This window comes from Physella acuta, unplaced genomic scaffold (assembly GCF_028476545.2).
Source record: "Physella acuta isolate Inbredline_101_S28 unplaced genomic scaffold, ASM2847654v3 ptg000017l, whole genome shotgun sequence".
Lineage (NCBI taxonomy): Eukaryota > Metazoa > Mollusca > Gastropoda > Physidae > Physella > Physella acuta.
The window spans coordinates 92246-119710 of NW_026731537.1; the positions used below are offsets into that span (position 1 = coordinate 92246).

The 27465-nt window shown below is 38.0% G+C and overlaps 1 protein-coding gene and 1 long non-coding RNA gene across 3 annotated transcripts in view; one reads left to right on the plus strand and one right to left on the minus strand.

The window, feature by feature from the left end:
- The window catches only part of LOC131937013 (glutamate receptor 3), an 81839-nt gene extending 67257 nt beyond the window's left edge, over positions 1–14582 (minus strand). For both annotated transcript variants that reach the window (XR_009386140.1, XM_059294193.1), the window contains exon 1: positions 14067–14582. Coding sequence is in view for 1 of the 2 variants with exons in the window: in XM_059294193.1 (XP_059150176.1) it covers positions 14067–14181 (115 nt within the window). In the remaining variant the exon portion in view is untranslated. The remainder of the gene's footprint in view (positions 1–14066) is intronic.
- Positions 14583–25152: 10570 nt separating this feature from the next.
- Positions 25153–27048, plus strand: LOC131936998 (uncharacterized). The gene is made up of 3 exons (XR_009386135.1): positions 25153–25224; positions 26395–26456; positions 26895–27048. It is a non-coding gene; the product is annotated as an uncharacterized LOC131936998 (long non-coding RNA).
- The last annotated feature ends 417 nt before the right edge of the window (positions 27049–27465 follow it).

The following is a 27465-nucleotide window of genomic DNA, read 5'->3' on the forward strand; positions in this document are numbered from 1 at the left end:
TTGTATGATATGTTGTATATATTGTATGATATGTTGTATGATAAGTTGTATGATATGTTGTATGATATGTTGTATATATTGTATGATATGTTGTATGATATGTTGTATGATATGTTGTATGATATGTTGTATGATATGTTGTATGATATGTTGTATGATATGTTGTATGATATGTTGTATGATATGTTGTATGATATGTTGTATGATATGTTGTATGATATGTTGTATGATATGTTGTATGATATGTTGTATGATATGTTGTATGATATGTTGTATATATTGTATGATATGTTGTATGATATGTTGTATGATATGTTGTATGCTATGTTGTATGATATGTTGTATATATTGTATGATATGTTGTATGATATGTTGTATGATATGTTGTATGATATGTTGTATGATATGTTGTATGATATGTTGTATGATATGTTGTATATATTGTATGATATGTTGTATGATATGTTGTATGATATGTTGTATGATATGTTGTATGATATGTTGTATGATATGTTGTATATATTGTATGATATGTTGTATGATATGTTGTATGATATGTTGTATGATATGCTGTATGATATGTTGTATGATATGTGGTATGCTGTAGTTCTATAATTGCTTAAAGATCTACAGCTCGTGAATGCAAATCAACTGTTTCTGCGACTATTTTTTCACACACACACGAGAGTTGTGTCTCATAAATCGTCTTAGTTTTGGCTTTCTAGCACAATTTCTTTTTTTTTTTAGTCTGGTTCAAATTTTTGTGAAACATACACTGTACTGAAACATTGTTTCACACAAAAACTACCCAGGTTTTACACAAAACCTATACAAGTTTCACACTAAACCTGCCCAAGTTTTACAAAAAACCTACCCAAGTTTTACAAAAAACCTACCCAAGTTTTACATAAAACCTACCCAAGTTTAACATAAAACCTACCCAAGTTTTACATAAAGAATGAGTAAGTTTAAAAAGTGTCGAATGTTTACAGGAGGTGGTTTGTGTGTGTGTGTGTGTGGGGGGGGGGGGGGAGGGGGGGCTGATGGCCGTGCCCCGTAGGGTAGGAGTTGGTGGTAAAAAAAAACCCCACCCTTCGTACGCTACCAGAACCAACACGTTAGAAGTAAGGGTGGGGGGGGGGTGGTGTCACCCAAGCGGTGTTAGGTGGTAGAGCGAATGTATTGGTTATCTTTTGGTGTTTTTTCTTGGCGGTTTTCTCTGAATTGAGCGGCCACCCACGTGACACTGGCGGCCACCCACGTGACATCAACGGCCACCACGTGACATGTGACATTGGCTGTCAATCAGACCTCGATGCCAAGCTTGACAAGCCTGTGACCACGTGACCACGTCAAGCAGGGTCAAACAGGGTCAAGCAATGTTAGCAGAAATCAGCCGACAGCCCGCCCCGCCCAAACGTCATTAATGAGCGCGGTCCTCCCTAGCGGGCGCGGCTCCCTAGAGGGCGCCGCCCTACTTGATGGAAAAAGTTGCTGGGGGAAAATCGATCCAGTTACAGTTTGTTCCATTTCCATTTTTGCTGTTTTATAGGTGGGGGGGGGGGGGGGGGGGGGGGGGGGGGGGGGGGGGGGGGGGGGGGGGGGGGGGGGGTATGGTGGGAACACGGGAACTTTGAAAGTTTATGGCCGAGATATTTTGTTTTTTAATGACCTAATGGCCAAATATTTTGTTATTGAAATTGAATGGCCTAATGGCCAGATATTTTGTTATTGAATGGCCTGATGGCCGAGATATTTTGTTATTAAATGGCCTTAAGGCCAAATATTTTGTTATTAAATGGCCTTAAGGCCAAATATTTTGTTATTAAAATTGAATGGCCTAATGGCCAAATATTTTGTTATTGAAATTGAATGGTCTAATGGCCGAATATTTGGTTATTGAAATTGAATGGCCTAATGGCCAAATATTTTGTTATTGAAATTGAATGGCCTAATGGCCAAATATTTTGTTATTGAATGGCCTGATGGCCAAATATTTTGTTATTGAATGGCCTGATGGCCAAATATTTTGTTATTGAATGGCCTGATGGCCAAATATTTTGTTATTGAATGGCCTAATGGCCAAATATTTTGTTATTGAATGGCCTAATGGCCAGATATTTTGTTATTGAATGGCCTGATGGCCAAATATTTTGTTATTGAATGGCCTGATGGCAAATATTTTGTTATTGAATGGCCTGATGGCCAAATATTTTGTTATTGAATGGCCTGATGGCCAAATATTTTGTTATTGAATGGCCTGATGGCCAAATATTTTGTTATTGAATGGCCTGATGGCCGAGATATTTTGTTATTGAATGGCCTAATGGCCAAATATTTTGTTTTTTAATGACCTAATGGCCAAATATTTTGTTATTGAAATTGAATGGCCTAATGGCCAAATATTTTGTTATTGAATGGCCTAATGGCCAAATATGTTGTTATTGAATGGCCTGATGGCCGAGATATTTTGTTATTGAATGGCCTAATGGCCAAATATTTTGTTATTGAATGGCCTGATGGCCAAATATTTTGTTATTGAATGGCCTGATGGCCAAATATTTTGTTATTGAATGGCTTAATGGCCAAATATTTTGTTATTGAATGGCCTGATGGCCAAATATTTTGTTATTGAATGGCCTGATGGCCAAATATTTTGTTATTGAATGGCCTGTTGGCCAAATATTTATTCCTCTAACTATGCGCGTGAACAAGTCAGCCGAAGAATCGAGTTCAAATGGGTTGTTTCGATACAACTCCAAAGTGTGTCTGGGCGATATCGATACACAAATTGTTCCGATCAAAAAGCAATTATTGTCTCCGAGGGTCATCAGGCAGACGAGAGCTTTGTAGAGGGGCGGGGGAGGGCGGGGGAGGGGGCTCATTCCAATAAAGTGCCGTCCCCGGCAAGTGCCGTACACGGCAATGTTAGACCGGCCCAATTAAAACTCACTCGAATAATAAGCGGGAGGAAAACTTGCCAGTAAAAAAAAACTGACAAAAATCAAGAGAAAGAACAAGTTGTGTGCTGATGACTTGAAATATTGACTGGGATGACTTGGGGAAGGGAGGTAATCATATAAGGGGGACGAAGGGACGGGGGGACGGGGGGGGGGGGGGGGGGGGGCAGGTAATGATTTGACGATGGGGGGAAAATGATCTGATGATAGAGGGAAGGTCATCATATTGTGAGGGGGGGGGGGGTAGGGAGCAGTAAGACGTTTTTTACCATCTTAAAATTTTTTTCTTTTGATAGACTTTTCTTTTGTTGGTTGTCTTCATGTCATTACCTCACACCAAGTTTGGATGTCGTATTCATGTCATGTTCATAGGTCATATTAAGATGTCAAGTTTAAATGTCATGTATAATGTCATATTGTGATGTCAAGTTTAAATGTAATGTATAATGTCACATTAAGATGTCAAGTTTAAATGTCATGTATAATGTCACATTAAGATGTCAAGTTTAAATGTCATGTATAATGTCACATTAAGATGTCATTAGCTGCTCCATAGCAAGTATAGCACTGGGATCAACGCTGTCAACTAGTGGGACAACAGAGTAAAACGTTGGGCGGGTCTGACAGTGTGTGTGGAAGTGTGGTGTGTGTGTGTGGTGTGTGGGGCGGGTCTGGCAGTGTGTGTGTGGAAGTGTGGTGTGTGTGTGGTGTGTGGGACCGGTCTGGCAGTGTGTGTGTGGAAGTGTGGTGTGTGTGGTGTGTGGGGCGGGTCTAGCAGTGTGTGTGTGGAAGTGTGGTGTGTGGGGCGGGTCTGGCAGTGTGTGTGTGGAAGTGTGGTGTGTGGGGCGGGTCTGGCAGTGTGTGTGTGGAAGTGTGGTGTGTGTGGTGTGTGGGGCGGGTCTAGCAGTGTGTGTGTGGAAGTGTGGTGTGTGGGGCGGGTCTGGCAGTGTGTGTGTGGAAGTGTGGTGTGTGTGGTGTGTGGGGCGGGTCTGGCAGTGTGTGTGTGGAAGTGTGGTGTGTGTGGTGTGTGGGGCGGGTCTAGCAGTGTGTGTGTGGTGTGGTGTGTGGGGTGTGGTGTGTGGGGTGGGTCTAGCAGTGTGTGTGTGGTGTGGTGTGTGGGGTGTGGTGTGTGGGGTGGGTCTAGCAGTGTGTGTGTGGTGTGGTGTGTGGGGTGTGGTGTGTGGGGTGGGTCTAGCAGTGTGTGTGGGGTGTGGTGTGTGGGGTGTGGTGTGTGGGGTGGGTCTAGCAGTGTGTGTGTGGTGTGTGGGGTGGGTCTAGCAGTGTGTGTGGTGTGTGGTATGTTAGTGGATCTAGCAGTGGTGGGAAGCGGGCAGACAAATTAAAATCTCAAAATAAATTAGAATTCAACAACTTTACACCATTTTTTGTCTTATGTATCACCCAAAGGTGGTCTTTGCTTGGTGTGCGTGTTAGCACACCTATTTAAGGAGTTGGGTTTTTCCAAGTGTTTGACTGTGCTAATCCTGACTATGGGTTTTTCCAAGTGTTTGACTGTGCTAATCCTGACTGTGGGTTTTTTCCAAGTGTTTGACTGTGCTAATCCTGACTGATGGACTAGGGAGGGCAAGGTCAAGACTAAGAGATATTGACAAATCAATGTGTCAGTCTATTTTTGGCGGGTTCATTTTGTTTGCAGATATCGTTCACCAGATATTCACTTAACTAGCAAGAACTCAGTTGAAATAATTAGAAGCTGTCTGGCCAGGTATGTTGGCCATTGCCAGCTTGTCGTGTGTTTTCTACCTAAATCAGGTCCATGAGAACAGGCGTCACACTTCAATCCTTTACTGTAGCAGAGCTATGTACAACTTCAATCCCTTACTTTAACAGAGCTATGTACAACTTCAATCCCTTTACTTTAGCAGAGCTATGTACAACTTCAATCCCTTACTTTAGCAGAGCTATGTACAACTTCAATCCCTTACTTTAGCAGAGCTATGTACAACTTCAATCCCTTACTTTAGCAGAGCTATGTACAACTTCAATCCCTTACTTTAGCAGAGCTATGTACAACTTCAATCCCTTACTTTAACAGAGCTATGTACAACTTCAATCCCTTACTTTAGCAGAGCTAAGTACAACTTCAATCCCTTATTTTAGCAGATAAGTCGATCTAAAGGGAAAGACAATTTTCGTCTCTTTACGATTTTATTAGATTGTGTGTTGAGATAAATATTATTTTTTTTACTAGCTTAATAAGTTCCATTCACACCAAACTAATGTAGTATTGTGGTCGTCTTGTGTCGGAAAAAAAATCCAGTTTGAAATATTGTCTGTATGTATGTCTGTGTGTCTGCGTCTGTGTGAGCTTCACCACAATAACTTGAGATGACGTGGGATATTTCATCACATTACATTTAGGTTGTGACTAGTGTAGCTTGAATGTATAGAACGTGAAGTGAAGCACACATTACATTTGTTGAAACTAAAGTAATTGGTTTACGTTGATTTTAATACATTTCTAACATGTAATTTTAAAGTTTAAAATACATAGTACACAAAAAGTAAATAATTCAAACGTGTATAATACCGAGCTTTTATCATTACTATATTTATATTTTCTTCACTCATATATATATATATATATATATATATATATATATATATATATATATATAACAATTAAAATGAATTGATGAATTTATATACTAGCAAAGCGCCCGCACAGCGCTGCATGCGTATTGCGGTTGCACGTCACTGGTATAGGCGTGTCAATGGTGTGGATATTCCTACAGCCCACCCCTTTTGTAATTTATGATTGGGAAACTATCTTTTAAAACAAAACCAGTGATTCTCTTAATCTAAATCAGTGTCATAATAATTATAAGGCGGTTTTTTTTCTTGCTCGGAACTCATACGAATAATAAATAAATAAATCATTAAGCCAAACGTAAAAAAAAAATAAAGAAATAATTAGTCATTCTCGTGCTTTGAGAATTCCCTCTGCCCACTTTCTTGGTGGGAGCATTAAAAAAATAAACCGGGAGTGATCTCCCCTAAACTTTCTCGAATATTCTTATTTGAAACAACAGAGGATGGCAACTCGGGATATAGAGATAACTTTTAATCCATTTGAAATAGGCCCTACTTAAACTTTTTAAAATAAAATAAAATCTCGTAGAAAAAAGAATTGCACACCAAGTGAACGTCAAATAAAATGTGCATAATAGTGCGAAATATTAGTACTATAAATTCACATGCGTTTTTTGAGAAATCAAAAATAGCAAAAAATACTATTTCCGGTCAACGGAAATTACTCAAAATTTGACAGAAGACAGAGAATTAGATCTTTTACTTCCAAGTGAAATTTCGTTTATCTATCTGAAATAGTACTCAATTTATAGGCTTTTGAAAAATTCAAAGTAGAAAGTTCCACTTCCGGTTATCGGAAATAGCTCAAAAGTTGATACGGATCTACGATTTTGATATAATACTTACATATGAAATTTCATCAACCTAGCTGTAGCGGTACTCAAGTTATCGTGTTTACACACACACACGCAGACACACACACACACATACACACACACAGACATACAGACAAGATTGCAAAACTATGTTTTTCCGTAAGGGAATGGTAAAACGTCGAGATTTGCAAAAATCTCGATTTTTTTTGAACAATTACAAGACTTTGACAGTGACTGCACTGACTGCTTAGGTTCCGAACCCATGCCACCTGAGTGATTAGCTCACGTGCTAGAGACTCGGTGAAAATATCTGTATTATTTATCACACTCTCCGATATCCTAATTTCAAATGTTTTTATTTAATTATATCCCAATTTAACCTACTAGCTCCAAATGTCCCAAATGTCCTACCCGCCCAAAATGTCCTACCAGCACCAAATGTCCTACCCGCCCAAAATGTCCCCCATGCTGATGCCACGACCAGTGTTTAAAACCCACGTTACGATGTGTTAAACAGAATGAAAGAAATTCTGAAACGCCAGGGACTAAAAAGTTGGATGAATTTTGGATGAATCTGACATTTAATCTACGGAGGCTGAAAACAGGGGCATCACTCGCTATGGCTGGCATATTTATTGGGGTAGATTAACCAAAGCTAGAAACTGGGCCGTGATTGCGGCCCCTGATTTATGAAAATCCAATGTATTTCCATGTGCACGAGGGAGGGTGTGGGGGGTGGGGGTTGGGGTGGGGGGGATGGGTTGGGTGGTTACATGCTAGTCAGGGTGGGATGTTATAAATGTCAGAACGGACAGAAAAATGTCTGATTGTGTGATATATTTAAATCTAACGGGACTAGACCGAGGCTTTATGCTAATCAGTGTGGAATATTTAAACGTTGTCAACACGACACGATGCCGCTGATATCGGGGGGAGATGTGGGGACGGTGGGGGGTGAGGTGCCAGAGAGTGAGGTATGGGGTGTGGGGAGTGGGGTGTAGGGTTTGATGTGCAGGATCTGGTGTGTGGGAAATTGTTTTCATTAAGTACCAAAACACTGGGTGCAGGGCACAGGCCCTAGATGGAAAATTTTGACGTCATTTTCAGTTTGAAGATTTGTGTGGATTAGTCATACCCACATAGTCCATAGCTAATGAACATTCTGGATGTTTGTATGCTGCTTCAGGTTAATGTGTATACCCACGACCTCCATGTGGATACAGGTCATGACCTAATGTTAGCAAACCAATGACAGAAATAAAGGTCATGACCTAATGTAAGAAAACCAATGACAGAAATAAAGGTCATGACCTAATGTAAGAAAACCAAAGTCAGAAATAAAAGAGTTAACAAAGTGAGCTAATTAGCAGGACTGTCCTAGAGTTATCCTCTCCTTTCCTACCCAGACCCCCCCCCCCCCCACCCTAAGCAGGACTGTCCTATGACTAGAGTTATCCTCTCCTTACCTACCCAGATCTCCCCCCCCCTACATGGAGTCATCAAGTGCATGGCCATACATCTTAAATACATTTTTTGGCACAGAACACGTTGTCATGGGAACCGAGACATTAAATCTCATTTTCCAATTCTGTTCTAATAAGCGAGATTAAGGGTATCTTCAGACTCAACTTAAGTGTCACACTGTCACATTGTCACAGTGTCACACTCTCACAATGTCACACTGTCACACTGTCAAAGTGTCACACTGTCACACTGTCACACTGTCACACTGTCAAAGTGTCACAATGTGTCACAACTTTTGTTCAGGCTCTCCTAAGTGACACGGTCAAGCCCACTATTTTTGGAATTTATAGAGAAGGTTGTGTGATGGGCATCCCAGAGACGGGTTGACTAATGATGGGTTGACCAATGACGGGTTGACCAATGACGGGTTGGCCAATGATGGGTTGACTAATAGACGATTTCCGAAAGAAAAATAAAACGAGTGCTCTCGGAATTAGCGGTTGGACGAACAGCCCCGAGTCTGTCGTCATCTAACAACAATCATACGTCACCACTAATTAATGAGGGTAGGTTGCCTTTGGCGATGCATCAAAATCTTGGATAATGTTGTGTCATGTCATGTTATGTCGTGTAATGTCATGCCATGTCATGCCATGTCGTGTCGTGTCATGTCGTGTCGTGTTATGTTATTTCATGTCATGTCATGTCATGCCATGTCGTGTCATGTCATGTCGTGTCATGTCGTGTCGTATCATGTCATGTCATGTCGTGTCATGTCGTATCATGTCATGTCATGTCGTGTCATGTCGTGTCGTATCATGTCGTGTCATGTCGTGTCGTGTCATGTCATGTCGTGTCATGTCGTGTCATGTCGTATTATGTCATGTCGTGTCATGTCATGTCGTGTCGTATCATGTCATGTGTTGTTGTCGGTATGAATCTCTGACCAGCAATGAGCGACCTGACACCGGGCTGATCAAATATTTAGCGACTGGTTGTGACAACAAGATGAACAAACCAGAAAATATCGACCTCGTCTCTAGCAGCAGCGGCCAGGGTTATGTTCAGTGCTCACTCAAAGATACAACGACTGACACAAACCTAACGACTGTCACAAACCTAACGACTGACACAACCCTAACGACTGACCAAATCTATAACCTTGACAAGATTACACTGACACTAACGTCATAGAACTCCAGCTGTAACCACTGATCGAATCAATCACTGATCGAATCAATCACTGATCGAATCAATCACTGATCGAGTGATCACACAAAACAGCCACCCCCCATTTTGTTATTCAAGAATTTAATATTTAAGTTAATTTTAAAGCCTAATTTATAAATACATTTTTGTGGATACCAGGAGTAGAGCGACAAACTACCAATTAAAAAAAAATACTTATATGACATTTCGTCAGCCGAAACGGTACTCAAGTTATCGTGTTTACAGACACACATACACACATACCGACCGACAGTTACATAGGCTCTACTCCGTATAGTAAACCGTACGGAGGTTTAAAAAAAACGAGAAAACTTATTTCTAATCATAGCTTAGAAAGGTCACACCAAACTAAATTTATTCTTTACTTTTTAATTTCACTGAGAAAGTATTGTAATCGTACAAAAAAATTAAACTCGAGATTTTGACAAATATCGACGTTTTACACCCCCCCCCCAGAGTCGGAAAACTGTATGTATTTCTTTGTGTCTGTACATCTGTATATCTGTGTGTCAGTGAGGCTATGTACGTGTCTGTAAACACAATAACTTGAGAACCATTTCAGTTATGGTGGCAAAATTTCATATAATATCAAAATTATAGTTCTGTATTAACTTTTGAGCGATTTCCAGTAACCGGAAGTGGTACTTAACTTTAGTTCTGGCTCAGAGTTTTTTTTCAGGCATCTCTTCGGGGGAGGTGGGGGGGGGGGGGGGAGAAGATAGTCTACCGCCCCCCCCCCCCCCCGGACGAAATGGAATTTCTATAGAAAATATATACTTTTGACAATGTCCGCCCCTTCCCAGAAAATGTTGTCCGCCCCCCCCCTCCCGAAAGTTTCAAGTGACCCCCCCCCCCCGGGAGAAAAAAGTCTGGAAGAAACACTGTTCTGGCTTCTAAAATACCGACATCTTAATTAAGTACAGTTATAATTAGCTAAAGTATAATATATTATTCTCTAGATTCTTTTAAATTTTGAGTGATTTCCTGACAACAAAAGTATTACAGAACGCTATATACAATTTTTGAAACAAGATCACTGTACTGGACCGATGTCTTCAACAATTTTAGGTCAGTCTGGACTCTATGACAGTCAACTGTCACATAAATTTAGTTCAATTAGATGTTTTATTATCTTTTATTTTAAATATGTAATCAATTTTTCTTTAAAAATTGCTAATTGTCCGCACTATCATACATACATTGTGTATGTTCATTTAGTGCGTAATTCTTATACTATATTATATATATATATATATATATATATATATATATATATATATATATATATATATATATATATATATATATATATATATATATATATATATATATGCAGCGACCAGAAAAAACCGTGTACACCTATGCCACTATGCCACTTGTGGAGGTTGTTCAACTGGAACATTCGATCAGGTAAAAATCTGCCACCGTTAAGCTCTACAAAAAAAGCATCGGGGCGGGGTAGAGGATGGGAGGTAGGGATTGCACACACTCCCCCCCCCCCCCCAGCATTGTTTGTTCAAGTAATAAAGGCTGTCCCTAAAATAAAAGTAGAGGAACCCAAGCTTAATCTGTTACATTAAGCTCTGAGCTTAATCTGTTACATTAAACTCTGAGCTTAATCTCTGAACATCATCCTGAGCTTGTTTGATCAGCCAAGATAAAGGGAGGTCATTCAATGATAGAAATACAGAGAAACAGAGTAAAACGTACACAGGAAACCATTACAATCACTTTATCTAGCTTCGTGGTTCATATACTTTTGACCGACTTCTCAGATATGCAGTTAATTATCACAATTTTCGGCGGCCATAAAGGAGTAAAATATGTTTTAAAAACTTGATAATTTCAGGCTCGAAATATTTTTGAGTCCATTTGTGCGGTGGTCGTTGTCTGATGATCGGTAGAATTTGCAATGACATATATATATATATATATATATATATATATATATATATATATATATATATATATATATATATATATATATATATATATATATATATATATATATATATATATATATATATATACATATATATATACCTATATATATATATACGAGCCGACCCGCGGCGTATCATACGCCGCTATTTAGTTGTTTTATTTTCTACTTTATAGTAATATAATTTGTGAATTCGACAGTACCAATGCTGCCACTGAAAATATTTGCTTTAACATACTATCGGTTGGTCCTAATAGGAGTCACTAAACCCGGCTCTATGATTATAGGCATTTAGCGTGAACCACAGCTCACCAGACCATGTGGGGTGGGGGAGGTTGATTTATGCCTAGTGAAGAAGAGAGGGGACTGCAAGGCGCGCTTACAGCTTGTTTTCTAGCGTCTCCCAGAAGAGAATTATATATATACGAGCCGGCCCGCGGTATAACATACGCCGCTATTTAGTTGTTGCTTTTTCTACTTTTCAGTAATTCATAATTTGTGAATTCGACAGTACCAACGCTGCCACTGAAAATATTTCTTTAAAACACTATAAGTAGCTCGTTAAGGACCATAACCCTCCCCCCCTTTCCTCCCCCCCCTACGTTTAAAATCGTTTCAAACAAAATAATCTGCCCCTAATAGTCGTCACTAAACCCGGCTCTGCTTGTAAACATTTAGAGTGAATACAGCTCACTAAGACCATGTAGGGGTGGGGTGGTAGGGAGCGCGTTTACAGCTTGTTTTCTAGCGTCTCCCAGAAGAGAATTATATATATAGATATATATATATATATACACACACACACACACATATATATATATATATATATATATATATATATATATATATATATATATATATATATATATATATATATATATATATATATATATATATATAGGTCTTTTCTTACGGGACGCGTTTTTTTTTACTTACTCGTAAACCGAGTATGGAGAAAGTATTGTAATCTATCGAAGATTTTTTGACGACATTTGACAGTTTTTGATGTTTTGCAGCTTGCCAGTACTCCCGACTGTATCGTGTACGGAATATAAAGGGTGCATTCTAAACGTGTAAAAAATCTAAATTAAGATTTTGATAAAAATCGTGGTTTTATAATCTTCCGAAGACGGTAAAACTTCGTTTTGCTTCTCTGTATGCGTCTGTAAACAAGATAACTAGAGTACAGATTCAGTGATGTTAATTTTTTTGTTTCAAATGTATAGTTTTCTCTCGCTTTTTAACGATTTCCGGGAACCGGATGGGATACATACTTTACTTCCGGTATCTCAAAAGCTGATTACGTGAGTACCGTTAAAGCGAGGTAAACAAAATTTCAAGTATTAGATGGTATGCGAAAGTTCTTTTCAACTTTTGCACGATTTCCAGTAACCGGAAGTGGTACGTGGCTCTATTTTCTTGGCAACACGATGTCTTAAATACTGTTTCAGTTAGGTATATATGATTTCATATATAAGTAGAATCTTATAACTGGATTGCTTTAGAATTTAGAGAAATTACCTCCGATATTCGGAAGTAGCACTTTACTCTATTTCCGTTTCCTAAAATAAAGATAAGTTAAATACCTTTTTAGTTAGATAAACGAAATTTAAAATAAATACAAGATTTTATTCTATTGATTTTCTCCCCTAATTTTTTGAGATTTCCGGTGACCGGAAGTAGTATTTTACCATATTCTCGATTTTTTCCAAAATACCACTTCTAACGGACTGATTCATTTCAAACTTTGCACGTAGGTCGAGACTCGATTACACTGCACTGTGAATTAAACAGTGACTTAAATAGATGGTTAATTAAGTTAAAAAAATATTAATTAATGTTTCTTTATAAAGTACGAATGTTTCGCTCAATTATTTTCAAAATATTTACGTTCATTGGGTGCGCAATTCTTTTTCTACTCGATTCTATTATCTTTAAAAAAATATTTTAAAATAATTTCTTTAAAAAACATTTCTAAAGCCATTATATTAAATTAATTAATTAATTAAACGGGAAAGTTTAGGGGAATTTGCTCGCGCTTTATGTTTGTAGTTCCTGCACTGACTATTTATACCGTCTTTTGTTTAAAATACAATTAATTAATAATTAATTAAGTAGAAGTAAGACTAGAGATCGTGGAACAGTTTGTAATATCCTCCCCCTAACCTCATACACATTATATAACATTTGACTGCGATCCCTCATTATATAGGCCTACCCCACCCCCTGCTCATTATGATGAATAAGGGTGTAGGGCAGTACCTTCCTATCAACCTCCCTCGTGGTATAACCAATGTCTTGAAAAGATCAATGATGATATTTTTAAAGGGAACCACAGATGATTGATGAATCGATTAGACTTCTACGACATGCCGTCTGACGGGTAGACCAACGGGCACATGTGACGTCATACAACATGCCGGACACCGTCTGACGGGTAGACCAACGGGCACATGTGACGTCATACAACATGCCGGACACCGTCTGACGGGTAGACCAACGGGCACATGTGACGTCATACGCAGTGCCGGACACCGTCTGACGGTTAGACCAACGGGTCAGTGTGACGTCATACGAGCACAGACACTGTGACGTCATGACGCCGGACATAATGCACGCCTGACAAGATCAGATTCAATTAGATCACGTGATTGGCCAAAACATCAGCGTAGCCTAATTTGGTGTGTGTGTGTGGGGTGGGGGGGGGGGGTCTGAGGGACGGGGAGAGGGGTGAGAGGTCAAGATTGTGTTGAGGTTCTGGTGATTTAGTGATGGGTTAATTATGGGTTGGGGTCACATTAGCATTGACCGGTAGTCTGACAGACATAACACCGGCAGTCTGAAATTTATAAGACCGGCCGTTTGACAGCCATAAGACCGGCAGTCTGACAGCCATAAGACCGGCAGTCTGACAGACATAAGACCGGCAGTCTGACAGACATAAGACCGGCAGTCTGACAGCCATAAGACCGGCCGTTTGACAGCCATAAGACCGGCAGTCTGACAGCCATAAGACCGGCAGTTGATCGCGAGACCACTCACCTATGGGGATTCCCCCGTTGTAGCCCACTACACCGGTCAGGAGTGAACACAGGATGGGCAGGACGAACATGACGTCATAGTCCGTGGGGGTGGGGCTGGAAATAATCCACCGCATGTCACCTCTCTGGTCTCAGACTGCTGCCAAGTTTTGGTGACGTCACGTTGTGATAGTAACTTGACAATCTGTGTGCCAAGTTTTGGTGATGTCACGTTTAGGAACTTGACAATCTGTGTGCCAAGTTTTGGTGATGTCACGTTGTGATAGGAACAATCTGTGTGCCAAGTTTTGGTGATGTCACGTTGTGATAGGAACAATCTGTGTGCCAAGTTTTGGTGATGTCACGTTGTGATAGAAACTTGACAATCTGTGTGACAAGTTTTGGTGATGTCACGTTTAGGAACTTGACAATCTGTGTGCCAAGTTTTGGTGATGTCACGTTTAGTAACTTGACAATCTGTGTGCCAAGTTTTGGTGATGTCACGTTTAGGAACTTGACAATCTGTGTGCCAAGTTTTGGTGATGTCACGTTTAGTAACTTGACAATCTGTGTGCCAAGTTTTGGTGATGTCACGTTTAGTAACTTGACAATCTGTGTGCCAAGTTTTGGTGATGTCACGTTTAGTAACTTGACAATCTGTGTACCAAGTTTTGGTGATGTCACGTTTAGTAACTTGACAATCTGTGTGCCAAGTTTTGGTGATGTCACGTTTAGTAACTTGACAATCTGTGTGCCAAGTTTTGGTGATGTCACGTTTAGGAACTTGACAATCTGTGTGACTGCTCAAAGATGGAGTGAGGTGAGGTAATAAACTCTTCCAATCTCTCGCTCTAACAAATCAAAGATGGCGTCATGCTGACATTTTGTTCATACTACACCGTCTGACCTGCAGTAAAGACAATCAGAAATTATTTGATTACAAACTTTTCTTTTCCGGCAAGAAATTTAAAAATCTTTTAAAATGACAGATTCAACAGGAGGTTCACTAAAGACACACACCTACACACCAACACACCAAAGTGTACACACCTACACACCCAATTGATATATCAACACACTAATTGTATACACCTACACACCAAATTGATATAACAACACACCAATTGTATACACCTACACACCAAATTGATATATCAACACACCAATTATATACACCTACACGCCAAATTGATATAACAACACACCAATTGTATACACCTACACACCAAATTGATATAACAACACACCAATTGTATACACCTACACACCTAATTGAAATAACAATACACCAATTGTATACACCTACACACCAAATGTACACACCTAAACACCACATTGATATAACAATACACCAATTGTATACACTTACACACCACATTGATATAACAAAACACCAATTGTATACACCTACACACCAAATTGATATATCAACACACCAATTATATACACCTACACACCAAATTGATATAACAACACACCAATTGTATACACCTACACACCACATTGATATAACAACACACCAATTGTATACACCTACACACCTAATTGATATAACAATACACCAATTGTATACACCTACACACCAAATGTACACAACTTCACACCACATTGATATAACAACAGTGAATAGAAAGCTCGTCTCTATTGACAAGACATAGACTACTGTCTATTGACTAGACTACTGTCTATTGACTAGACTACTGTCTATTGACTTGACTACTGTCTATTGACTAGACTACTGTCTATTGACTAGACCTAGACGGGGGTCAGGAAACTGTAGGTGGAGTAGAGTGTGAAACATGTCTGTATGGTGTGAGACAATGGATTTCGATTAAAACCATCAAAGTGTGAAGCTAAGCTCAAGCCTCGATTTGAAATGTGATCCAAACGTCACAAGAAGTGTAGTTTTACACGATAAAAAAGTGTTGTGCTACACAAGAGGTCCGTGGGAAATCAATTCTTCTCCATTCGGCGCGGTTATGAAATCAAGTGGTTAAAAAACCAATCAATAATTAGTGGTTAAAAAACCAATCAATAATTTGTAATTAGAGACCAGGTTCTGGGGTTGCCAGCCCAGAATAATTTCGGAAGTTGGGGGAGGTGAGAGGGGGGGGGGGTGAGGGGAGGGGGTGAGGGAGGTGTAGGGGGTGGGGGGATGATTTGAATATTTTAGTGACAGTAGAACAAAACACAGCCGCCACAATAGGGCTGGTAAGTAAGTCACAAACCAGTTCTGTGGCTAATGCAGGTTTTATTGAGCCGTAGAACTGGTTGGCGACCTACTTACCAGTCCTATTAAGTAAAGTTCCCTTTCGAACCTGACGGTCCATTGGGCAAGTGAAGTAGAAAAGACCTGTTTCTGTAACCTCGGCATATGTGGAGATAGTGTAGTCAACACTATGCCGCCTTTACTTTTCCCTAACCTGAGTCAGGTACCCATTAGAGCTGGGCAGCCTCAGGGACTTTCTACAGACTTGAACCGGGATTCGAACTTCAGACCTTCAAGTCATATGTTCTAACACTTGACCACACCGTCCCGTGCTATAGGGTTAAAGCTCGACATTCCAACCAGACAATATCGACAACTTTTGTGTCACACGTGACCTATAACTTTACGGGACATTTGTTACAAATAACGACATTTGTAGCTATAAAGTAAGATATTTGTAGCTATAACATAAGATATTTGTAGCTATAACATAAGACATTTGTAGCTATAACATAAGACATTTATAGCTATAACATAAGACATTTGTAGCTATAAAGTAAGATATTTGTAGCTATAACATAAGACATTTGTAGCTATAACATAAAACATTTGTAGCTATAACATAGATTTGTAGGTATAACATAAGATATTTGTAGCTATAACATAAGACATTTGTAGCTATAACATAAAACATTTGTAGCTATAACATAGATTTGTAGGTATAACATAAGATATTTGTAGCTATAACATAAGACATTTGTAGCTATAACATAAGACATTTGTAGCTATAACATAAGATATAAAAATAAGACATTTGTAGCTATAACATAAGACATTTGTAGCTATAACATAAGACATTTGTATGTATAACATAAGACATTTGTAGCTATAACATACATTTGTAGGTATAACATAAGATATAAAAATAAGACATTTGTAGCTATAACATAAGATATTTGTAGCTATAACATAAGACAATTGTAGCAAGTTCCTAGTGTGAACGAGTAACGTCCACCTAAAAATAGCACCTGATCTAATTTGCTTATCTCCACTTGACCGCCAATCGCACGCCACCATTTCGGCCATCGGGAAAACCCGCTAGGTCACGTGTTTAGGGACCATCCGATCCCCAGTATACAGGCCTGATGGACCAAATTTTTGATGGACCAAATTTTTGATGGACCAAATTTTTGATGGACTAAATTTTCGGTGGAGCGAATTTTTGATGGACCAAATTTTTGATGGACCAAATTTTTGATGGACCAAATTTTTGATGGACCAAATTTTTGATGGACTAAATTTTCGGTGGAGCAAATTTTTGATGGACTAAATTTTTGATGGACTAAATTTTCGGTGGAGCGATTTTTTGATGGACCAAATTTTTGATGGACCAAATTTTTGATGGACCAAATTTTTGATGGACTAAATTTTCGATGGAGCAAATTTTTGATGGACCAAATTTTCGGTGGAGCAAACTTTTCTACGGAAATATATTAGTAGCGGTTACTTGTTTTAATTACTGATGCTAATATATTTCTACGGAAATATATTAGTAGCGGTTACTTGTTTTAATTACTGATGCTTCAAAAACAGATTCTGTAGCTGGGAATTAAAGGTTTAATGCATCTTTAACTGAGAAGTAGCAGCAAGAAGAGCCGGCATATTATGGATCCATGTATTTATTATCAAACTCTTTTGAAATCTTGGTTTTAGATATTCATAACGACCAACTCTTTAAAGTCCCCTTAGAAAAGTTTCTCCTCATAAAAGTTCACCTTAGAAAAGTCCCCTTGGAAAAGTCCCCCCCCCCCCCCTCTGTCTACCCAAAAGTTTCACCAGAACACCATGTTTAACCAAACTGTAATCTCGGTGCTTTGTAAAATTTAAAAGCTAGGATTGTGTTATCGGCTTACAGAACTCAATCAATTGAAATGAATTACTTTTTTTTTCAGAGAAAAAAAGGGGAATAGCCTCCCTTTATCGTCCAGCCAATCAGCAAAAAACACACGCCCGAGTAAGGGGAGAGAACTCCGATGACAATCAGAGGTAGATCTGGTTTCTTCCAGGCGGGACCACACATTTTTACAGGACCACACAACAGGACCACACATTTTTACAGGACCACACAACAGGACCACACATTTTTACAGGACCACATAACAGGACCACACATTTTTATAGGACCACACATTTTTACAGGACCACACATTTTTACAGGACCACACAACAGGACCACATAACAGGACCACACATTTTTACAGGACCACACAACAGGACCACATAACAGGACCACACATTTTTACAGGACCACACAACAGGACCACACATTTTTACAGGACCACACAACAGGACCACACATTTTTACAGGACCACACATTTTTACAGGACCACACAACAGGACCACATAACAGGACCACACATTTTTACAGAACCACACAACAGGACCACACATTTTTACAGGACCACACAACAGGACCACACATTTTTACAGGACCACACAACAGGACCACACATTTTTACAGGACCACATAACAGGACCACACATTTTTATAGGACCACACATTTTTACAGGACCACACATTTTTACAGGACCACACAACAGGACCACATAACAGGACCACACATTTTTACAGGACCACACAACAGGACCACATAACAGGACCACACATTTTTACAGGACCACACAACAGGACCACACATTTTTACAGGACCACACAACAGGACCACACAACAGGACCACACATTTTTACAGGACCACACATTTTTACAGGACCACACAACAGGACCACATAACAGGACCACACATTTTTACAGAACCACACAACAGGACCACACATTTTTACAGGACCACACAACAGGACCACACATTTTTACAGGACCACACAACAGGACCACACAACAGGACCACACATTTTTACAGGACCACACAACAGGACCACACATTTTTACAGGACCACACAACAGGACCACACAACAGGACCACACATTTTTACAGGACCGCACATTTTTACAGGACCACACAACAGGACCACACATTTTTACAGGACCACACAACAGGACCACACATTTTTACAGGACCACACATTTTTACAGGACCACACAACAGGACCACACATTTTTACAGGACCACACATTTTTACAGGACCACACATTTTTACAGGACCACACATTTTTACAGGACCACACAACAGGACCACACAACAGGACCACACAACAGGACCACACAACAGGACCACACATTTTTACAGGACCACACAACAGGACCACACATTTTTACAGGACCACACAACAGGACCACACATTTTTACAGGACCACACATTTTTACAGGACCACACATTTTTACAGGACCACACAACAGGACCACACAACAGGACCACATATTTTTACAGGACCACACAACAGGACCACACATTTTTACAGGACCACACAACAGGACCACACATTTTTACAGGACCACACAACAGGACCACACAACAAGACCACACATTTTTACAGGACCACATAACAGGACCACACAACAGGACCACACATTTTTACAGGACCACATAACAGGACCACACAACAGGACCACACATTTTTACAGGACCACATAACAGGACCACACAACAGGACCACACATTTTTACAGGACCACATAACAGGACCACACAACAGGACCACACATTTTTACAGGACCACATAACAGGACCACACAACAGGACCACACATTTTTACAGGACCACATAACAGGACCACACAACAGGACCACACAACAGGACCACACAACAGGACCACACAACAGGACCACACATTTTTACAGGACCACACAACAGGACCACACATTTTTACAGGACCACACAACAGGACCACACAACAAGACCACACATTTTTACAGGACCACATAACAGGACCACACAACAGGACCACACATTTTTACAGGACCACATAACAGGACCACACAACAGGACCACACATTTTTACAGGACCACATAACAGGACCACACAACAGGACCACACATTTTTACAGGACCACATAACAGGACCACACAACAGGACCACACATTTTTACAGGACCACATAACAGGACCACACAACAGGACCACACAACAGGACCACACAACAGGACCACACAACAGGACCACACAACAGGACCACACATTTTTACAGGACCACACAACAGGACCACACATTTTTACAGGACCACACAACAGGACCACTCATTTTTACAGGACCAGCACATATTTTATTGTATTTTGCGATGCAGAAGAATTTCATACCATATTCCCATTAGGACCTCAATTTTACACAAATCTCACATTTTTACACAAATCTATCATTTTTACACAAATCTAAAAATTTAACATTTTTACACAAATCTAACATTTTTACACAAATCTTACAATTTTACACAATTCTCACAATTTTACACAAATCTCACATTTTTACACAAATCTCACAATTTTACACAAATCTCACAATTTTACACTAATCTCACATTGTATGTATTTTGATGGATCTTCTTTCTCTGAGTTTTTAACAGAATGACAAGAATGCTAGACAAACAAATTGATTAAAAAAACAGGGGCTAGTTAAAAGGAAACCAAATGGATTCGAATTTACGTTGGGGTGATGGTGTCGTGTTTGTGGTAGAATGTTGGTGATGGTGTCGTGTTTGTGGTGGTAGCATGTTGGTGATGGTGTCGTCTTTGTGGTAGAATGTTGGTGATGGTGTCATCTTTGTGGTGGTAAGCATGTTGGTGATGGTGTCGTGTTTGTGGTAGAATGTTTGTGATGGTGTCGTTTTTGTGGTGGTAGCATGTTGGTGATGGTGTCGTCTTTGTGGTAGAATGTTGGTGATGGTGTCGTTTTTGTGGTGGTAGCATGTTGGTGATGGTGCCGTCTTTGTGGTAGAATGTTGGTGATGGTGTCGTGGTTGGTATGATAATGCTGTTATGCTGTTGCTGGTGGTAATACCATAACTTAGTCTAAATCAATACGACCGGCTTTGTTGAAAAAAGTTTTCAAGTTTTGTCGTTTTGCTCACCAACATAGAAAAGATTCAGAATAACGCCACACACGGGTAGGTTAAAAAAACATTAGTTCGGTTTCTCAATGAACACAGTTCACAAACATTAGTTCAGTTTCTCAATGAACACAGTTCACAAACATTAGTTCAGTTTCTCAATGAACACAGTTCACAAACATTAGTTCAGTTTCTCAATGAACACAGTTCACAAACATTAGTTCAGTTTCTCAATGAACACAGTTCAAAAACATTAGTTTAGTTTCTCAATGAACACAGTTCACAAACATTAGTTCAGTTTCTCAATGAACACAGTTCAAAAACATTAGTTTAGTTTCTCAATGAACACAGTTCACAAACATTAGTTCAGTTTCTCAATGAACACAGTTCACAAACATTAGTTCAGTGTTTCTCAATGAACACAGTTCACAAACATTAGTTAGTTTCTCAATGAACACAGTTCACAAACATTAGTTCAGTTTCTCAATGAACACAGTTCACAAACATTAGTTCAGTGTTTCTCAATGAACACAGTTCACAAAAATTAGTTTGTTTCTCAATGAACACAGTTCACAAACATTAGTTCAGTTTCTCAATGAACACAGTTCACAAACATTAGTTCAGTTTCTCAATGAACACAGTTCAAAAACATTAGTTTAGTTTCTCAATGAACACAGTTCACAAACATTAGTTCAGTTTCTCAATGAACACAGTTCAAAAACATTAGTTTAGTTTCTCAATGAACACAGTTCACAAACATTAGTTCAGTTTCTCAATGAACACAGTTCACAAACATTAGTTCAGTTTCTCAATGAACACAGTTCACAAACATTAGTTCAGTTTCTCAATGAACACAGTTCAAAAACATTAGTTTAGTTTCTCAATGAACACAGTTCACAAACATTAGTTCAGTTTCTCAATGAACACAGTTCACAAACATTAGTTCAGTTTCTCAATGAACACAGTTCACAAACATTAGTTCAGTTTCTCAATGAACACAGTTCACAAACATTAGTTCAGTGTTTCTCAATGAGCACAGTTCACAAACATTAGTTCAGTTTCTCAATGAACACAGTTCACAAACATTAGTTCAGTTTCTCAATGAACACAGTTCACAAACATTAGTTCAGTTTCTCAATGAACACAGTTCAAAAACATTAGTTAGTTTCTCAATGAACACAGTTCACAAACATTAGTTCAGTTTCTCAATGAACACAGTTCACAAACATTAGTTCAGTTTCTCAATGAACACAGTTCACAAAAATTAGTTTGTTTCTCAATGAACACAGTTCACAAACATTAGTTCAGTTTCTCAATGAACACAGTTCACAAACATTAGTTCAGTGTTTCTCAATGAACACAGTTCACAAACATTAGTTAGTTTCTCAATGAACACAGTTCACAAACATTAGTTCAGTGTTTCTCAATGAACACAGTTCACAAACATTAGTTAGTTTCTCAATGAACACAGTTCACAAACATTAGTTCAGTTTCTCAATGAACACAGTTCACAAACATTAGTTTAGTTTCTCAATGAACACAGTTCACAAACATTAGTTCAGTTTCTCAATGAACACAGTTCACAAACATTAGTTCAGTGTTTCTCAATGAACACAGTTCACAAAAATTAGTTTGTTTCTCAATGAACACAGTTCACAAACATTAGTTTAGTTTCTCAATGAACACAGTTCACAAACATTAGTTCAGTTTCTCAATGAACACAGTTCAAAAACATTAGTTTTTTTTCTCAATGAACACAGTTCACAAACATTAGTTCAGTTTCTCAATGAACACAGTTCAAAAACATTAGTTTAGTTTCTCAATGAACATAGTTCACAAACATTAGTTCAGTTTCTCAATGAACACAGTTCACAAACATTAGTTCAGTTTCTCAATGAACACAGTTCACAAACATTAGTTCAGTTTCTTGGTTCATTTTTATAAAATAATCTTCAAGCCGGCAGAGATGATAACACCAAAACATCAGCAACCACACAACCACCATCTACACCATAAACACCAGCAACCACCATCTACACCATAAACACCAACAACCACACAACCACCATCTACACCATAAACACCAACAACCACACAATCGACATCTACACCATAAACACCAGCCACCCCAACACAATTTGATCCAGTTGGTTAAACTGTTTTACCTGGCGAGATTAGCCACCTGCCAACCATTTCAATTGGGATATTTAACATGGTCAAATGAACTGGTATAAATCGTGGCTATTAACCTTTGAACCTATTAGAATAATTTCAGTAAAATACCTATCTGTGATCCGGACTTTTTTTTGTTCACGTGAAAAAAACACATCTATAAACAGCCTACATATTAGCCTTGCCACCAATTCAATTAATTAATTTTGAATTTAAACAATTCGTATAAATGCCTTTACTAATGAGTTCGTTGACTATCGAGCATATGATTCAATTTAAACTATTCAAACTTTTATTTTCTTTGACCGTGAGATTAGCCTGATCCCTAATTGAAAGGATTACACAATCACTTCACAAATAAAAGAACTAATCCAAGCAGGAGATTAAGGTGCTAAGAGAACCTACCATTTCCCGCATCTAGATCCCTTTCAAAACGATATTGTGAAGAAAAAAAAAGAGAATAGATAAATAATAATTTTCTGCTCGCCAATAGCCGGCCCGCACAGTACGCGGGGCGAACGGCCTAGAGATAGCCGCGCGACAACTCAACGTTTGGTGGGGCGCTTAGCTTTCGTGCGCCTCGCTATGGATGCTGGGGGTGGGGGTACGGATCGGGTGGGGGGGGGGGAGCTAGATTAAAACGACCGTTTGACCAGTGTTGGAGTTGTGTGAAGGTATTTGCTGGTGTGTTGATCGTGAGTTGTGTTCAAATGTTGTGGTCATGTTTTGTTGCGTGCAGGCGGGGGAGGGGGGGGGGGGCTGTTTATAGGGGTAGGGTGGGGTGGGGTGTTGTTTATAGAACTTGTAAGTTTATCGTTCTTTCTCGCGTTAATTCGTGTCTGGTTAGCCAGGGAGAGATAAAAGTTTTCGAACTAAATCAATTGTTGTGAACGGGGTTTCCCATTGATAACAAAAAACTTGGCGGCTATTTGTTAGTAGGTCCCGCTTCAAGATTTCAAAATCATCAAACGTTCCAGAAATGCAACAACTGTAAAAACTTTCAACGCTGTTTTGTTCATATGGATGGGAACAAACACATGTGTATGCATTTTTGAATATAATAGTTTTGTGTCGGTAAGTATATTGATTTTATTTCTTTTGTTGATAGTTTGTCCAAGGCTAGGGGACATTACTCTGACTCTACTCAGTCTTTGCTACGAGACTTAAGATTCCCAGACCTAGATCTAGATCTAGATTCTAGAATCTACCAACTAAGATCTACATTGCTTTAATCTAGTTCTAAGAGTATAAGTTCATGAATTAGAATATATTAGATCTAGATCTAGATTCTAAATCTAGTATTTTAGTGATCTAGATAAAATATTAAAAATATTAAGAAAAGGATGACGGTAAAAACTAAAACAACAGGAAAATGAGGATGACTTCCAGTCTCACTCAGCCTACGAGTTACGACTTACTTATTAATCGAATCTAGATCTAGATCTAGATATTAGATCTAGATATCTAGAACTTAGACAACAATGTTAATGTTAATAGACCTAGATCTAGATCTAGCTAGATTACTGAACTAGACTCTAGTACTGATTACTCAGTGATTACTGTTTAATATTTTAGAAGTAGGCCTATTAATTAGTTATTAGAAGTAGCATGTAGATAGAATAGATGGCTAGATAGATACTATTACTAGATCGATATAGAGATAGTAGAATAGATCTAGATCTAGATTCTAGTTGCAGATGGATGGTAGTATGGTTGGTAGGCCCTAGATCTAAAATCTAGATCTAGAGAATCTAGTAGATCTAGATAGATTCTAGATCTAGATTAGATCTAGTTTAGGTAAAACCTACCCTAGTTAAGTTTAGTAAGAGCTAGTAATGCCTAGTAAGGCTAACCTGTTTTTGATTTTAAATCAATTTTTTTATATCTAGAATCTAGACTAATTTACTAGATCTAGATCAGTAGCCAGTAGAGTGATTAGAGTAGTAGTAGAGTGTAGTGTAGAGTACTGTAGACTATTGTAGAGTGTAGGTACTAATAACTAGACTGAAACTAAATTAGACTAGAATCTAGGTCTAGATACATTTAGGGCATACAGACTTATCAGACTACAGTGTTGCAATAAGTAGATCTAGTAATATATAGTATATAGATTAAATTTAGTTTGAAATTGTTACAGTAGTGCTACTACTTTTCTAAGTAGTAAGTAGTGTAGACTACTAGAAGAGCAAGATGATAGATCTCCATCAAGCTACAATAGAGTTTAGTTAGTAGTTAGTTAGCCGTAGTAATAGTACCAAAAGCAGTGTAAGTAGCACAGTAAAAAAAAAGTATTACTAGGCCATCTACTATTGTATTAGGCACTTTTATTTTTAGCAAGTTAAAGTTTGGTTAAGTACTAGTCTTCTAGCAAGTTGCCTAGTAGTAAACTTATAAACTAGATCATGTGTATTAGTACTATTAGACTTGTAGGCTAGTCTTGTTAGTCTAGACCAGGGACTATAAAATCTACAATTGATAACTTTCGGCCTTTTAGTATAAGCCTAATTATTAATGAATTACAGGGTACAAAAATTAATAAATTGGTCAGAGTCAGTATGGTTACAGTTAGCTGTTAATAGAATTAAGTTTTAGATCTATTGACTACAATTTTTAGTTACAAGTAATGAAAATGAAACTAATAGTTTTGTAATAGTTAAGCTATGGTTAACTGTAAACCAGATATTTTAGTTTTTAAGACAAGCTAAGTAGATAGAAAACTGAACCTTTACAATAAATTAAACCTTTTATAAATATATATATATATATATATATATATATATATATATATATATATATATATATATATATATATATATATATATATATATATATATATATATATATATATATATATATATATATATATATATATATATATATATATATTAATATCTCATATTAGTTAAATAATTATTTTAATATAATATATGGATAAACTTAATAATTTATTATATTTAAATTCTCTAGGTACTTGGCAAGCAATTTTCTCACACTTTACTGTGGCTATTTGTGCTGATCTTGAGCTAAAGGTGAGCTGAATTTTTTTATAATAAGCCATTTTTCAGCTTAAGCCCAAGTTTGAAATCGATTCAGTGTTCTAATTCTTAAAGAATATGTTGCTACTAAGATTATATACTGCAAGTATTAATATGTATGGCTTGATAGTGGGACTGTCAGACAGTAGCTTTCACATTTCTATCCTAAAAGATAAGAGTTCAGATCCCTGGTTTTAGTCCTGGTATGATGTCCTAAGTCTCATGAGTACCAGCTCTCATGAGTACCTGGCTCAAGATAGGGAAATTAAAGGTGGCTGGGTATATACCTCTGAACACTCTAATTTTACATGCAAATGTCACAGAAACAGGTGAATTTTAATTCAACTGCTATATTGGCTGTCTGTTTTAATCAATGATTAATTTTTTCATATTACAGAAAGTTGTTAAAAATATTATTTATTTAATTTCTAGGTAAATGGAACAGCATGGATGTGGATTTTTAGACACAAGGAAGCTGAATTTAACTTTTAATGAAGAATTTAAATGATGATTGTCCATGAAAAGAAATATTAATCATATACATTGTAATGCTGTATTGATGCATCTTCTGTTTTAATTAATTAAAAAACCATCCATTTATGAAATTCTTTTCATTTTTTTTTTCAATTTTAAAACTAGTTCTGTTTTGTTATTTGAAAACAATGATGAAAGTATACTGAACTGCCATTGAGATATTAATATAAATGCTATTGTTTATAGTTTAATTCTTTCAGAAGCAACTATATTGACATCAAAACTGAATCTTTATTGTACACTAAGTATAAAAGCTTACCCGCAAACCAGTCCATGTCAACAATTTATTGACATTCAAACATTAAATTTTTTTAAAGGTGATTTTTCTTAAATAAAACAGACTACTTTCATATGGGATAAGAAACATTTAATTTTGAAATTGATTGGTTTATTAAATTTTAATGGAGCTGAAACTAAAACACTGGGTACAAATTTATTATTACTTTGTTTCTCAGAAAATTGCAAATTT